Raw genomic sequence first — 17,684 nt, 5'->3', positions numbered from 1 at the left:
CATCGAGGAATCCACGGCCAGTGCCCAAATGCCACATTAGATATGAAATACTCTCTATGCCTTTTATGACACTGATATTACCTATAAAAACAAAGGTAAATCTTTATAAATGGTTTGTAAATTTCACATCTGTGGGCTTATACAGCACTGATTTACTGCTGTAATGTAACAGCTTAACACATTCATTTTTCAATCAGGATATTGAAAGCTTAAGTAACGTGAAAACATTTCCTGGATGCTGTTTGTAAAACCCCAGTGAGATCAGTCGATGACTGCCGTTTATTCATTCATTCATTCATGTCCTTATACATATTGTGGAGCCTTATATTTCCTGAAAAATTCCTTTTAATAGTTGTCACTACAGCACAGCAACTACTTTATATCTCGTACTATACAAAGAGTCCGTCTGTAAACTGTGTGTGTGGTGATGTTAATGTTATTTAAATGCCAAAATGCAAAGTGTCATGTGATGTGTCAAAGAAAAAACGACTCACTGCTCCCCCCTCCATCACGACATTACAACATCGATGTTGCTTCTCAGAATTCTGCTGATTGTTGCCTTACTGGAGAAAGAAAAGCAGTGTCGACGTATTTGACAGAAGATGCAACGATATGGATATCATTGCCAGTTTATATGACTTTGTGTATATATGTGTATATATATATTTGTCAATACATTGAGGGTTTTTTTAATAATAAACTATACAAAAAATATTGAATTACATTTGGGGTCATGTCTTTGTGCCGTGTTATCTGTAAGTTTGACGTGTGCTGTGCCTGCACATATGAACAAGCACTGCTGCAAATCCAGATAAGACCATGGACGGTCCTGGGAAACTGTTCCCATGGATACCTCTATGCCACCATCTGCATGAGCCAGCAGCGCTACGTAATCTCTAACGGTAGCTGTGCTGCTATTACGGCCACAGACCGAATGAATTGATAACAGACAACAACGGACTGTGCTATTGATGGATAAACTGTGACTGTTTATTAATCTATTATTCTGTCCATGTGTCTCTCTTGTCTCAGAGAGAGGCTATATCCTCCTTGTATGACAATTTATCTAGTAAATATCTGCAGATAAAACTGATTTCTTTCTTCAGATGTGCCACAGTTGCAAGATGGAGGAAGTGAATTAAAGCGAACCCATACAAAGCCAATAGAAAATGAGATTCACTCCTCTTGATGCGTTACATTTGCGTCACAGTTGCTTGTAAGTGATGCATATAGCTAAAATAAGAGATGACCAGTGGAAATAGGTTGGCATTTCAAATGTACTCCTGTTGTATACTAGATACGCCCATTACCCAATGATTCAAACCCCTATGCGCTTGTCATTCAGTGCGATCGTCACCTGAAGTGAAGTTAGAGGGACATTAACATTTTCATTGTTATCTGCTGATGGTGTCACCGTGGGAAAAGGTCAGCGCCTTTCAGACAGCGAACATTCGTCAGGAGACAAGGCAACTGTCTCAGTCCATGTAAATCTTCATGCTTCTCCCCTCTTAGCGGTGACGTTGTCGCTGACAAATATCCTACTCAGGGACGGTATGAATGGCGGTTTTCACTCCTGCTGCCTGTTAGTTGTTCTCCAGGGTAAAACGAAGACAAACAATTTAGGGATAATCGGGATAGTGACTCATTTTAATGACTGGGAGCCAAAGTGAAGACGGTCTGGCATCTCATTCACTCACAAGACACATCGACATTGTGTCTATTCTGTGAGTGTGTGTGTGTATGTGTGTGTGTGTGTGTGTGTGTGTGTGTGTGTGTGTGTGTGTGTGTGTGTGTGTGTGTTTGTGTGTGTGAGTGTAATGCATTAATTATACTGATACTGTAAATGTAGGTCATTAATGAATAGTGCAATAGTTTGGTACAAAATGCCTGAAGTAAATTAAAAATATATATATAATTTAGCCATGTGTCCTGTCCGATTGCCTCATAAGGAATGTCCATCTCGGCATGCACCTCCTCCCAGACACAAAAACTCTGTCTCAACTCTGAGACATCCATCCAAATTGAGAAACGACACGGGTCAGGAGGGTGGGGTGAGGGTGAGACTTGTTATTATGAGGGTCCTGTCTTCAGCTCAGCCTCATTTCTTGCATATTCCACATTCTGCTCGAGACACTGACTGCACCTTCAAGAAGATCTTGCTCCAGTGCTGGAATAGCATGTGCAAAATGTACCACGGGGGTGTCAGGAATTTCAATCTTTGCTTCCAAAACAGACTGGCACTCCGGGGGCCGTAGTGGGGAGTAAGGAGGATCCCACACAGATTTTTTTTTTCTCTTTTGGTCGAATACAGTAATAACAGTATTGCCCTCTTTCTTCCTCCACCTTTAGTCCTCCATCTCTACATTGGGAGGTTTTACGTTGGTCTCATCACTTAGTTGGACATCTCCTGGCATGTAAAGCTCCACTGTCTCTCAAAGGTTGAAGCCTTGGACAAAGATGCCAACAGCCTTAAAGCAGATGTTGCTTTATTTGGGGGAATTCGTGTGCACCAGCTCCGACAGTGGGAATGCCTGAGAAAGACTGAACAAGTGCAACTCCCAAAGCAAAGGGGGTGAGGCCAAGGATTATGTTGCCTGCGACTATCACAGCAGCGCTGATCTTTTTCATGGTGCAAAGATCTGGAGCCTTGGCCCCTGGAACAGCATGCTGGGACGAACGTATGTCACGAGCGGGGAGAAACAGCAGCTGTGTGGGTGAGTTTGACATCTTTCCAGTGCAGGCTGGTAATCCCATTTTACTGTATTGACAGAAGTAATGCGGTGTAGACTACGAGGTATTCCGCTGACTGTGGCCATCTCCTCATTCTTAATCCAGGCTCTATAGATTTATTGTGCTTGGCAAAAGACAGAGGATTACACTTTATCTCCAATACACCTGAAGCAATGTGTCTCAGTGGTTAAAAACTGCCACCATTAAAACTAAAAATGACCATCTCTATGACCAGCAGCACGATATAAAGTAAAAGACGTCAACTCTATATTAAGGCCGTCACACAGAATTATTGTTTTGACGAATCAGCAGATACGATACACTGTGCTGAAGGTACAGTACGCTGTAAGCAAGCCAGTGAAGAGTGGGTGTATCTCAGAACGAGACGAAGTGTTTTGTGGGACACCACAGGGACATCATTCGAAAGCTTGTGGACGACGTGCAAACAGACGGGCAAGAGTTCAGCTTCAGCAACCACAAATAACTTCTGACTTCTATGAAAAGTTGTGTGGTTTCACAACAGCCACTGAAATACCCTTAACACTTTTTGGTTTGTCCATGAGACAACTAACCCAGTCTTTAACAAGATTCAAGGAGCCTGAAGCCAAATTCTTCAGACATTCAAGCATCTTAGAGTTTAACGCAGTAGAGTTTAACGCTGAAACTCTTCATAGACACGTCTTTATGTTTTTAATCATACTCTAACCTGTCTGCACGTCATGCTTTACTAGCACTATGTAGCTATAGCCGCTATCTGACTGGACATTTAAGAAAAAAAAAAAAAAAAAAAAAAAATCACTTCCTCTGTGCAGCATGGGAATGTCACCCGGTGACACAAGATCTAACATATATTTGTTTATGATAAAAAGTTACACACTGTGCAGTTTTAACATTACACTTATATGTATTTGAGATATTGATTCAATCTATTATGTTATGTATAACTAAATCGATGATATGTGGATGTTTTTTTTACCATTAGGTATTTACAGTCAATATACAATCTCATTTGCTTGGTGTTTAAGAATCCATACACAGATGATGTTTTCATAAGCAACAGGATTACATTTGCCAAGCCTTGTGAACTGGCTTAGCAGCTTAAATACCCACTCAAAATGTCCGAGCAGTATTTACCACCATATAAATTTGGAAATCAATATCTATAATGTTTGCCGACTCATGCATCAGGAGAACCATCTTGTCCCTAAATATAATGGAAAATGTGAGTTTGACAGCACTCCGTGCAGTGGGTTAACAAGCATGTTGACCACCCTGTGAACTCGTCAATCAGTGATTCATCGGGGCGTTTCCTAGCAACTCAGCACCAGTGGCTGTCTTTAGTAATCTAAGGCCATTTCATTATGTTGTTTGTCTGGTGTTGCTCATCGTTTTCTTCATTCCAGAAAGTTAGGAGTGAGTATCCATGGCTCAACGTGACCATGATAGACCAGATTGCCTTTATATATGATTTACATACAATTATAGCCATTGAAATTTGCCAAAGTACAAAACCTTATTAGTTTACATCATTGCTGAGTTAGGACAATAATCTGAATGTTTTTAGGTCCTTCAATTTTACCAACTCACATGAGATGTGTGTGTGATGTTTGATTTTTGTTAAGCTTCACAGCCTTTCCTGATATTCGGTCACGGTAGAGCCATTCACCGGATGGACCTCGATGGGAAGAACCACAGACGGCTCGTGGCCGGTGTGGGAAGCTCGATACTCTTCGACTTACATTTCCGAGAAGAGGAAGTTTACTGGGCTAACAAACACAGTGGGATCATCTACAAAGCGTCAGTGAGGGGAGCACATAAACAGGTGACTATAAAGTCCTACACGCTTATATAGTATGCCTTGATCTGGGATTTAATTAACATTTTTATGAATTAATTGTGTTGCAGAAACTGTACTCATCTGACAAACACATTTCGGGTCTTGCAGTGGACTGGATCGGTAACTCTGTGTATTGGGCAAGTCAAGAAAAGGGAAAAATTAAGCGAATGGACTTGAATGGGAAACATGAGAGAACAGTTTTGAGACACTTGATCCAACCGAGTTCTGTAATTGTTGAGCCCACTAACAGGTAATTAATTCTGCAGCACACATCTATGTTTGTCATTATTTTTGTTCAATCTGCTCACAGATCCTAGCTCTTGTTATGTTACTACTGTGCAAATATTGAATTTCCTCCCATCAAGCATGACTTGTACAGAGGTGCAAAATGCCAGACTGATCTCAGGGTTCTAAGATCATGGTCTGAAGTGTCCAAATCCACTTTTTGCATACTTTTCAGTTTCATTTTTTGGCTCTCTGGTGGAACAAGTCCAAGTATCCGACGGTCTGACCTGACAGGGCAAGCGAAAAAGACACTCGTTAAGATTCCACAAGAACTGAGAACACTGACAATTGACCGTCAAGACGAACGGCTGTTCTGGGTTCAGTTTGGTCTGCAGGGAGAAAGTGCCGTTGCCTCTTGCGATTACAACGGAAACAGCCTTCAAGTCATAGATCAGCCACTTTGGTACATATCTCTCTCTTGTGATTGCTCACTTCTATTAAGTGTGAAGTATGAACTCAGTGTGGATTAACTCATCATGGCTGTTTTTGTAGGTCTCAGACATTGGAGATATCTGTTTTTCAGGAGTACTTGTACTACACTGATGCTGCATCTCGAGTTATAAAACAAGTGGACAAGTACATTGGTGGAAAGCCGCTGGATGTTAATAAAAAACAAATGGCAAAACCCCCAGTTCATATTAAGGTGGTACATCCCCTCAACCAGCCTTTGACAGATCCCCTATCGTCATTTACAGGTTAAAGACAGACCTTTGACATTATTATATATTACGCTATAATTCATCAACTGTGAACTAATTTTGTGAACTCTTTCAAACAGGTTGTGACAAACAGGGAGGGAACTGTGTGAGTGTTTGCTCTAACCAAGCTGAGCAAGAGCTTTGTCAGTGTGACGAGGGATTTTCTCTCAATAAGCAAGGCACTTATTGTGAAGGTTGGTGTTTTTGCCATTAAATCAAATAATAAATAATAATTATTATCAATTAACACTTTATTTTGTTAGTTCAGCCATTTTGATTTATTATATTCTTGAAATGTTGCAGATGTAAATGAATGTGCCCACTGGAACCATGGATGCTCTCTTGGTTGTGAAAACATCCCAGGCTCTTATTTCTGTACGTGTCCTAAAGGATACGCCCTCCTACCAGACAGGAAGACGTGTCGAGGTAAAGTAAATTACTCTTAAATCATATATTTTATCATTTTGATGATATAAGTTATTAATTATTCCATCATATTGTAATGTATCAGCATTTACATTAGCCCGATTAAAGTTTAATTGCAGTAAATTGGCTCAGCAGTAGCTGTTACTTGAGGACCGACAAGTGACTACTAGTGACTTTTAAATTCTTAAAGAATCCAAATACACTTCTGTGGGACATTTACCCAAACCAAGAGTGATGCAATTTGGCATTTGTGAGGTATTCAGCTACGATTGTAACAGATCTGTCCTGGATATTTAGGAAACATGTTGGTATTATTCAAAAACTGACAATGCTAGCATTGTTTGGTCACTATGTGTGTGTTTTTTTTCCTTTTTTTGTGTGTGTGGTCTATGAAAGGTGGCATTTGTCCTCCAGACACTACCTTGACCTTTCAGGGCCAATAAAAAGGCAGGGTCACAGACAACCAGACAAGACTGGACATATATGAGAACTCCCAATTGTGTGTTAGGTTACTGGGGTCAAAGCGCTGACACTTTGTCGCACTCCTAGAGGCCTAACTGTTCAACGTATCAATATATCAGTTTGAAGGCAGGCATTTAAAATTCAATAGGGATGAGTCGAAATAAATTACAACTGTAACATCGAGCAAGAAAAGGGGTCAACGTTGGGATTAGAGCTATTCGTCAAATGATATGAATCTAGTTATTTCGTATGGCTTTTTCCAATACCTTTAATTCTCAATGTGTCTGGTCATGGCCTGCGTAACAAGTGATTGTTTTTAAGTGAACAAATACCTCAGACAATCTAATATTTTGCTACTATCGTCACGCAGTCATGAGGACGACGTGTATAAAAATTTAGTTACATAAACTGGTCAGAACAGCTAAATTTGCGGAGGACTTTTAGGAAATATAGAATGTGTTTACATTTTTTAATTAACAGCAGCAAATACAATAACATTGCCAACTTCAAAACAATAAAAATGAAGTGAATTTCTACCATACAGTTAATTGAATACAGATGTTCTAAAATCCACCCGTTTTTGGCATTTTCTGGCGTCAAAAGATGCACCATTTATGCGGTGACTAAATCTAAAACTGCACTAGAGTATACGGACAAGTCGTAATCTCTGAGGCCAAGAAAACAGGAACAGTTCAGAGACGGACAAAGATTACATGATGAGGTGGCATTCGCAATTGGGAACGTACTATCTTCTGAGCAGCCAGCAGCAGCTTTGTCGGTCTAAGCTGTTTAACAGACAAGCAGAAGGTGCATAAGAAAACAAGCGTGCGGCCAAGCAGCAGACGAGACGCTGGAGGCAGCAGCAGCAGAGATTACTGTCCCTGGTACGAGGTGAAGACAGCGTTGCTCTTGCTTCTGATTCAATACAAATGTGTATTTTTCCTCCCTCATTTTTTGTATACATCATCATAGACAATTCCGCCTGAAAGAATTCAGCACTAAAACGCACAGCAACAGACCATGTAACTATTTCACAGTTGATTGATAACTGTATGGTACGTATAGTGTTCACCTGGTACAGGACATGCCACATACCTGTGATGTCACATTTACATCGCCATCACTGGGGAGGAAAACTCTCGACTACATTCTCTTCACACTTCCACACAATCTACTTCCTTGCCAGGAATAATAACAATCTGAGAAATAATATTATAATAATATTTTCTCCCTCTCTCTCCTAAATCAGAGATCACACCATGTGAGGGCAATATGACTAAGTGTGGCCAAGGATGTCTGACAACAGATGAGGACGTGGTCTGCGTGTGTCCTGAGGGATCGATACTACAGGATGATGGACAAGCCTGTACTGGTATGGTCTTACAGTCTTATTACTGTGTATTTGGTTAAATGTCACCCTGAATGCATCGCATTGGAGCAAGTACAGTACAATACAGATAAATGTTGGCTAGAGTTGGTCGGCACATTTATTTGGCCACCAAATAAAACGGAAAAAGAAATGACTCCCACAAACCATCTGTGAGAATGACTGAATGAATGCTGGCTTTAAAATGTACAAAAATACATGAATGCAGTTACAATTGGAATTAAAAATGCAGTTCCAATCATCAATGAATTCATAAAGTCATTGTTTGAAGTTGTAAAATGTGTGAATAAATTAGTTTGTGTACATAACATGTGGCAGAGAACACCAAGATTATCCGTGTTTCCTTTCGACTGCTGCAGGCTGCACATCCTCAGATCTGGGAGGCTGCAGTCAGCTCTGTACTCTCATCAGCCCCAGTAAGTGGCAGTGTGAATGTCTGCCTGGCTACCAGCTCCACCATGATGGCACACGGTGCATTGCAACCAGTGAGTCACGCCGTGGCAAAGCAGAAAGCTGTGTGGAGCGATTTGTCTGTCATCACAACTCACACATTTCACTGCGTTAACATGTACTGCACTGGCATATTTTTTTTCAGGACCACCTCCCTATTTGCTGGTTGCTAATTTAGTTGATGTACGAAGAATTAATCCTGATGGCACCGGTGACCAAATCCTGGTGGAGGAACCCAGAGCATCAATCACAGCTTTGGACTATGACCCAGTCCAGAGCAGAGTAAGATACAAAAAAAATGTTATCTTTAAATATTTCACTGTCGTTTCCCTCAGAACTCATGAATAACAAACTAAACATCTACTGACATCTAGTGGACTGAAGGTATCATTTCATGACTTAGTCTTTTCTGCTTGAACAGTGATTATAATGCACTATTTAAAACATTTTTTATGTGATTTGAAGGTGTACTTCACTAGTTTAAGCCGAAAGACGATCGAGTGGATCGATTTGAATGGTGAATCCAAAGGCATTGTCATCTCAGAGGATCTGAGCTCTCCAGAGGGACTGGCAATCGACTGGGTCAACCGCAGGATGTACTGGACCGATGAAAGGTTTGTGATGTGCACAGGAGCAGGAGGTTGTTGAAATAAAGGCTTCTTTTACAGCTTTAACAGAGTTATATTTTGTTTCCTGTGGTGAGTTGCAATCATAAAATCGTGTGGGATGTTGTTTCAGGACTTTCAGGAATAGAGTTAATGGTGTTTTTAGGTAATTCTTGTGTTACTAAACATTCATTTATATGCTTTTGTGTTCCAGCCGCTCAACTGTTGACTCCAGTACCTTGGTTGGACTACACAGAGAAACTATTGTGAGCAAAGAACTGGAAAAACCCAGAGGAATCGCAGTTCATCCTCTGGCAAAGTGAGTTCCCCCCCATATCAAATACGACTTTTTGCCTAGTCTGAAAAGAGATTTAGTTTTCCCTGATGTAAAGCCCATTTATGAAATTGTCATATTTGAATTTGACAGAATGTAGCCTTAACATACCTGTCTTTATTGTTTTGAGGAAGTTGTTCTGGACTGATATCGGAGCCCATCCTGTGGTGGAAAGCGCATCTTTGGACGGTGAAGACCGGCGCGTCATCGCGAGCACCAACCTTGTGTCGCCGAGCAGCCTGGCCATCGACTTCGCAGACGACCGTCTGTTCTGGTGCGACCAGCAGAGCGGTCGGGTAGAGACCGCCGCTCTGGACGGCTCTGGCCGAAGTGTCCTCCTGTTAGAGAACCAAGTAGGTGAGGCTGGTTTGAAACGTGTATATGTGCACACAGGAGAGCACCACACCGTTAACAGTAGCAACAAATGAGCTGAAGTTAGTTAGCTTAGCACACAATATGCCACGGCCTTATGAACTTTGAATGACAATGACACAGTAAAAGCAAAAGTTTATAAATAACAGTACATGTTAGAACAAGGGTCTCAATCTCAGATTTCAAATACATTGTTTTTGTTCATAAATGCAATAATAGTAGCATGTTAATGACATAATGACGACAGTTTGAGTCCCCTGCTCTCTAAAAATATATAAGAGTATACTTACGCTATTTATATAGTCAATTAAATCTGTTATTCATGCAGGCTAAAAAACATATTTGTATGCTATGTCCTCTCTGGCAATTTACTGAGGGTTTACTTCCAAACATTTTGGTTAACGTCTTGTCATTTTAGATATTACATATCTATAATGATCAAATATTCTTTGACCTTTTGTTCCTGACCTTGCGGTCATCACCGAGTAAAACAGTACAGAACCGAGAGAAAGAGAATATCACCTTGTCAACTCCAGTTCTTCTCCTCTATCTCTCATTTGTCCAGGTCGACCTTTCGCCCTCGCAGTATTCGAGGACAGGCTCTGGATCTCGGATCGCGAACACCAGCTGCTGAGAAGTGTACACAAGCGCACAGGGAAGAAACTCCAAAGTATCCATGGCAACACGGTCCAAGCGGCATCCATCGTGGTGGTTCATCCACTTGCTAAACCAGGTAAAAAAGAAAAGTGTTCTTCAATAATAATGTTTAACAGTGTTTGTTTGCTGTTGTTATCAGGGTTATATAAACACATTATTTTAGCTATATAATGGAAACAGATACTGTATGCATGGGCTAAAAGACAACAGACAATGATAAAGAAAGAATCAGCTTATGTTTAACATGATGCTCCTCGTTTACATCTGTATCTTTAGGGGCAGATGTTTGTCTCCACCAGAACGGTGCTTGTTCCCAAGTGTGTGAAAGCAAACTAGGATTTGCCCACTGCTCCTGTTTACCACACTACAGCCTCTCAGCTGATGGGAAAACCTGCTTTCCAGGCGATGGTACAAACGGAACAGGAGCAGGTAAATATTTGTCACGCTGTACGACGTCAGGTACAGACACCAACAGTGGAAATGATGATGAAACATTAATTTTAACTTGTAGAATCTGGAGAGAGTGGATCCAGCGAGCTGACTCTTATCACAGACAAGATGGTTTCAGGTAACAGTACGCAAGATATAGTTTTATAATTATTACAGCGCCAGTGTCCTCCTATAAGTAAATGTCATGTTTTCCACATGTCCCCTTCTCTGTCAGACCAGAATGAGTGTTACTCACAGCGCTGTGATGTGAATGCACAGTGCCTGATTCAGGCAGGCAGTCCTACCTGTTCATGTCTACAAGGTTTCAGAGGTGACGGGCAGTTGTGTGTGGGTGAGTTATTTCTGTCGCTATAGGTGGATGAAGATATTGTACATATCCTGCTAAAAGGTCACGGGATTATATTCAGCACAGAAACCCCTTTATATGTCATGTTGTGTAGCAGGGGTTTTTGAACTGTAGGATACATTTTAATCATAGGTTTCTGTGCTGGGAATGGGAAAGTGTTTCTGTTTTTGCCAAACAGTTAAATAAATGCAGTGACAGGTTGTTGTTGTTTTTCCTTTTAAATCACCTTTTGACCCAGATATTGATGAATGTAAACTGGGAACACACAACTGCAACAAAAACGCAGAGTGCCAAAACACCCTGGGGGAATATCTCTGCAAGTGTCGGGCTGGATATCACAACAACGGACAAACATGTCAAGGTTTGTCTTTGCAATATTAAAATCATGACAATTATATTCACTCTTGCTACTTGTGTTTCAAAAAGACTGTGATTATGCAGCAGTGACAGACTGTATATTTATAAAACTTACCAACATAACATCCCCGTTCCTTCACCTCAAGAGCTGCAGGTCAATTCATCGTCATGGGTGACGACCGGTAGCCCTGCCGATGTCACATCCCAACACCACGACAGCAACTCGTTCGAGAGCTGCCCATCCACCCACGAGTCCTACTGTCTCTACCAGGGCGTCTGCTTCTACTTCCCAGAAATGGAGTCCTACGCTTGCAAGTAATGAATAATTTCTTGTGTAATCCATTTATTTTGACAGATTTGTTCTGATACAAGCTCTTTCGGTAAAGGAGTTCTTCCATAAGCTGGTAAATCACACTTCAGTTGGGAAATGAAATCAAACACTCAGACAGGTTAATTATAACAACCAACCAGTAGGTGTCAGTATTGTTCCATGATTAAAGCTTCTCATAAAGTCTCTTTTTAAAAAAACACAAAAACAACATTGATACTTTGTACTTTGTGCACATAAAGATTTTCATGAATGTGATCTTAAATGATGTATTTAGTGTATATCCAGCTGTTTTAAAGACATTCCGCTTAGTAATTTGACGAATGTTTGCCTTATAGCCAACAGTCAGAGCAGTATTTAATGTAACACAGTCAAGAGATGAAGAAGAGTATGTATTATTTTTATGTTGTAAATTGTCATAATTGATCTACTTTTATATTTAACACAATGGATGTATAAGACCAACTGACTTTTAAAAGTTGAATCATTAATTTATCTAATATCATTACGGTACAATGATGACTACATAAATGCTTATAGTACATTTAGACCAAGAAAGACGGTAATGTCTTCACCTTTGACCTGTGTCTTTTCTGCAGCTGTCTCTCAGGATACATGGGCGAGCGTTGTCAGTTCAGCGATTTGGAGTGGTGGGAGCTTCAACAGGCCGAAACAGAGAAGAGGAAAAACGTGGTGATCGCGGCGTGCATGGTGGGCCTGCTCTCCCTGCTTTCCATCACTGCCTGTGTCACCTACTGCTACGGGTAAGAGGACAAAGAGTGGGACATAAGGACCGAGATGTATAGATGTAGACTTATTAATGTCAAAAATTAAGGAAAGACAAGAATTGACCAGGACTGTACCCAAAAGAATACGATATAAATGGTTCCACAGGTTTTAGAAATAGAACATCTTGGACATCACACTGCGTATGCATGACACTAATGATGTACAACATTAGCAGTGCTGTGTTCACCCTTCTGAACGTTAGAAGAACAGTGCAACACACACACACACAGGCTGCTGCAACACTGAATAAGCTGCCAGAATTTATTTAGAGGTGTCTATCAAACCTATGGTGGCATGATCCGTGAAATGTAGGTGTCCCGGCATGACAGCAGGGGGTCAGGGAGCACATCACATGCATGAAACCCACTCAGGCTGACCGGTTGAGTGAGGAGCATACGTTAAAGTACACACTAGCCACTACTCTCCTGCCTTTTTATTTCCACCTGAGCTGTCTCTAAGTAGCTGATTTGTTTTACGGGTGTTTCGGCTGGCTTATGGACAAGGCTGTTGGCATTTTCCACTCTTTTGACTCACAAAGCACACAAACCCTAACCCAGCCCCCCCCCAACCCTCCACGTATGACATCCTATCGTTTGCAAGCCTTGGTTCCCCTGTGGAAGTGGCACGCTTTCAATTACATGCTTGGTTTAGCTTGTTCTACAGCAATATCACATAAAAATAGGTCATCTCTCAGCGACAAAATGGAGCCGCTGAGGTATGACCACAGTGGAGACGCTACATGGCCGCCAATAGCTCGGCTTCAAATTGCTTTCTGCACTTGAGTGCGAGTGCACTTGGGCAGCTTTTTCGAGTGCGGTGGTTTAGTTTCCTCCGCGGTGCACACAAACAAGTCAAGAATCCAACACTCAACACTGGTTCTTATGCCGTCCGTTTTTATATCCGACACATTAACAAACATGGCAAATGTCCTGAATCTAGACGCGTGGACTAGATCTAGACCTGATAGTCTGTGGTTGACAACTATGTTAGAGAGATCAAACATACTGAAACCAATAGAGTGTATATGAATATAATCTGCTTAACACAACACTGTCATCAGTAAAGAAAAGCCCGTTTTTGGCACATTTCCTGCCATAAGCATGGCATAGTAAATAGTGTGAGGAGGATTTTAATTCATTTCAATTTTTATTTTACTTACTTCTTTACAGAACTAGAAAACTCTTCCGCAAACAGCCCTCAGTGGATAACGTGAGCGTGACCAGCGTGACAGATGAGAGCATGTCAGAAACCACCATCACCAGCGTGCCTCGGGTAAGACCACGCATCATCAACATCATCATCATCACAGTTATAAATTAATCATAGGAGAAAAAGTTTTGAGGAGAATGATTGCAACTATCAATATTTAATTAGTTTCCCAATTAATCTTAAGTTAATAAAAATATAGTTCATTAAAAAAAAACTATGGCTTTTTCCTTTAAAACTCCTTATTTGCCAGAGAAAAGCAGGACATCATCTCATCTGACTGAGAAACTGGAATCAGAGAATATGTGATAACAAGTTTTGCATCTTTGTGTTAAAAAATAATAATGTGTTTATTTACAAATCACTTCACCACACCACCTCTAACAGAAGTCCATTCAACATTTAATGACTGACTTTCTCAACCTGCAGTTCTACATGCTGATAGAAAATGGCGTGGAAGGAAAAGTCGCCTCTGTTACGGGTTGTCCACGGAGAGCTGTGTGTCCGTCGTGCTCCTCAGAGACAGGTTCTTGAATAATGACTTAATTAATCACTTAATTTGTACAATTAACAACTAAAACAAGCTGTTAAATTATACCGTTTTCCATCACCAGGTGACAACCACGTGTCAGACGAGTCGGAGACACTGTCCAAACACAACAGAGGGTACGAGTGTTCAATGGTGTCGGCCGTTGCCATGGAGGTCAACGAATCCGCTGCCTGTCAGTCAAGTCCGTCAATGTCGAGGTCATACTCTTGTACGACTTTCAAACCAGCCCACATCTCCCAAACAACAAACTCAGAGCCGTCTGCTTCCTAGTGAAGAGATTAATTCCAGCAGTAAAGGCCCAGAGTGTAACATAAGTAGCGTTTATTGGCAGAAATTAAATATACTAACCATAAGTATGTTAGTATAAGTGTTTAATCGCTCTAAAATAAAATGATATGTACTTTACGCAAGGGCCTTGCTTAATAAAGGATGGACAAACCAGTCAGTAGAAGCTTGAAGAGGAAAAATTACATCCTTTTTAGTCATCTGAGGCCACCGTAGTTCCCAGATGAGCTTGGGAGAGGTTAGGAGTGAGTGGTGGAGTATTTGTTGCACTTTGCAGTCTCACCATTAGATCTCACTAATTATTATTATTATACACTGGAGCCTTTGAACACAGGCCTGAACAATGGTTTTGTAAAATACTGGTATTTGTTAGCAACAAAAATATAGTTCAGAGACAGAATAATACTGAAAAATTAAACTGTGTAATCAGTCTAACCTGGATATTGTAGTATTATCGTCAATCTCTGATCTTAATTATTTCAGGATTTAGTGAAGATTAGAATACTTAGCTTTTTCCCCCAAAATGCAGCGGTTAGGTTGAAACTCGTCATCAGACTAATTGACAATATATTACTTTACTATGTACAATACATATGTACAGTCTGTTTTCTACAATTTCTATAATCATGTGTCACATAAGCTCATGTAATAATAACACAAATACACAGCTGAACCGGTAAATAGAGAAAAGTAAATATCAATTCCATTGCTTGCTTATGAAAATCTGATTGTCAGTTTGTCTTTGTAGACACTGTAGGCAAGATTTCAGGATCTGAATTCACCTGTGGGTGCCTCATCTTACTTTAGCTTTATGTTTCATACTAAAAAAAAAATAAGAAATACAAAAGTTTGTTTAAAATTGGTGTTAATTAAACTAGTGATTATTTTAACAACAAATTTATCTGTCATTTGTTATTTTCTCAACAAATTGATTAGTTGTTTGGTCTAGAAAATGTCAGAAAATGTCAATAACATTGATCGTCGTTTCCCACACCTCGAAATAACGACATTCTCAAATGTCTTGTTTTGTCCACAAACCAGAAAATATTCACATTAAATATGTGACAATGACCCTTCATTTGTTTGATTAAGTGTGAACTTAGGAGGGGAAATAGACGCTAACTTCTTGTTTAATTCATAAAGGGACACGTATTTACTGTATATACAGTATTATGGAGAAATAACAAATGAGAGGCAGTGAAATTTGCCAAGATTTAAAGAGTGTACAAGAATAACAACTACCAGCACGGCACAGCGTTGCAGTGATTATCACAGATCTTACTAAAGACTTTTGTATGTATTTTCAGTGTATTGTGAATATCTGTATCCTGCTCCCAAGCAAAAATATTTTGCCTTTACACCATATCTGACTCTCATGATCTGTCACTGTCAACACAAATATATTCTATAACTGGAAAAAGAGAACTGTGAAATTTAAAAGAGTTAAAAGTTTTTCATTTCCATCAATAAAACTATACGCACAACTGTCTTTTGATGAACAGCACCACACCACCAACCTGTTCCCTTGCATTTCTTATCCAAACAATGTCAAAGTGGGCAACTGCACACACTGAGGTGTTCTTTTAATCCTTTACCAAAGGGCAAAGAACTGAAGGCAAAAAGGTACGGTCATATGGCTCAGTCTTCTCCTGTATCTATGGTTATATCTCAGAAACTATCTCCAAGGACCAGGATTGGGAACCACTGTTCTAAAATAATGTTCCTTTCATTGTATCTGTGTTCTTTACCATAGAGGGGCAAGGAACCATATATGGTACCTTCATGGACCTTGATTTTCTACATGAAAATCCCACATTTTGGGAAAATATCCTCCCATAATCCAATCCGATCTTTATTCTCCAAGTATTTCAATGAGCAAACAACAACAAAACAGACCAAAAGAAGGTGATTTCTCTTAGTTAGTCACCGGTCAAGTTTTAAACCTGTCAACAGAAGACGTCCCTTGAATTAATAGATAGAAACTAAATCTCATTGTCTTTCCACTTAATCTTAAACACTTCTTTGCAAAAAAAACAAAAAGAAAATATTTCTAATGACGTTATTTTGCAATTATTGAAAGATTATTTTCGCCATTCTCATCACACACACACACACATGCCATCATACTTCTCCAGAGCTCTCATGCCCATGCTCCACTGACGGTGCATTTCTATCCTCCACCAAATCTAACGCTCTAGTGGTGCTCGTACCCAACGCTGCCACCTTCCATCACCACCATCCTGCAGCTACCTCTCAAGGTTGACTGGGAATTGTTAATAGAAGGAGCCGCCGTCTCTTTTGTTTCGAGGCAAAGGCAGAAAACAAAGCACTTTAGCTCGAAAACCATCAGCGGCCACATAGATATTGATTTTCCTGGCAAGACACACTTATCTATATATATTGGCCTCCATTAGAGCTAACAGATAGGTTAGGGCACCACTCTAAACAGCAGCAGCAGCTCAGCCTGCGAGTAAAGATGAAATTGGGCCCAGTGTCAATTTATCTTGTATTACTCCTCAATTGGGGCAACAGGGGGCAATAGAGTCACTGACACTGTGAGTAACCAGGGCCTCAAGGGGTCGGGGATTTTTTTGGAAGTGGCATTGTTTTAAATGTTATTATAAATATATATAACACCGATTAAGGTAAGATTTATAACCTCCTCCTCCTCCTCCTCTGGGGAGTGTATGACTTTAGTGAATCCTTGGCTTTTTCACTTGCACCAGTATGTTGTGTGGGGTAAAACTGTCAGACCATCGCAGTGATACAGTATCTCTTTCTCTCACTCACACACACACACACAGCAAAGTGAGGCAGATAATTCCAGTTTGTGTCACGTACAACTTGTGAAATGTTGTTGCTTAAATTAAAATGTTTAACAATTATGTGCAGACTGTATCCAGGTCATTTTTTTACACACCTTTAGCTCCACACAAAGCTAAGCTAAAGCTAAATATATTCACTCTCGGTTGTAAATAATACCTTTATCTAACTCTTTTCTATTTTAGCTTTCTTATATTATTTATCACTCTCCTTATCCTATGTGTGCACAAATGCCTAGTGTGTAAACTTTGTATTAAACTAGCACTGCAAGTACAAATTATTTTCATAATCGATTAATCTGTCGATT

General features: G+C 40.2%; 1 protein-coding gene across 1 annotated transcript; it reads left to right on the top strand.

The window, feature by feature from the left end:
• Positions 1-2,546: 2,546 nt before the first annotated feature.
• Positions 2,547-14,539, top strand: egf (epidermal growth factor; the record flags this gene model as incomplete). The annotated part of the gene is made up of 23 exons (XM_083891415.1): positions 2,547-2,714; positions 4,353-4,552; positions 4,636-4,817; positions 5,028-5,255; positions 5,345-5,547; positions 5,631-5,744; positions 5,854-5,976; positions 7,688-7,810; positions 8,185-8,310; positions 8,421-8,557; positions 8,741-8,889; positions 9,095-9,199; positions 9,345-9,571; positions 10,152-10,319; positions 10,520-10,672; positions 10,755-10,811; positions 10,908-11,024; positions 11,278-11,400; positions 11,543-11,711; positions 12,324-12,488; positions 13,683-13,785; positions 14,149-14,245; positions 14,334-14,539. Exons 1-23 carry the CDS (start codon positions 2,588-2,590, stop codon positions 14,537-14,539), a joined length of 3,402 nt encoding a protein of 1,133 aa, XP_083747541.1. The 5' UTR covers positions 2,547-2,587.
• Between the last annotated feature and the right edge of the window lie 3,145 nt (positions 14,540-17,684).

The sequence above is a fragment of the Microchirus variegatus genome (genome assembly GCF_963457635.1).
Source record: "Microchirus variegatus genome assembly, chromosome: 6".
In the NCBI taxonomy this organism is placed as follows: domain Eukaryota; kingdom Metazoa; phylum Chordata; class Actinopteri; order Pleuronectiformes; family Soleidae; genus Microchirus; species Microchirus variegatus.
This window is presented reverse-complemented; position numbering and strand designations above follow the sequence as displayed.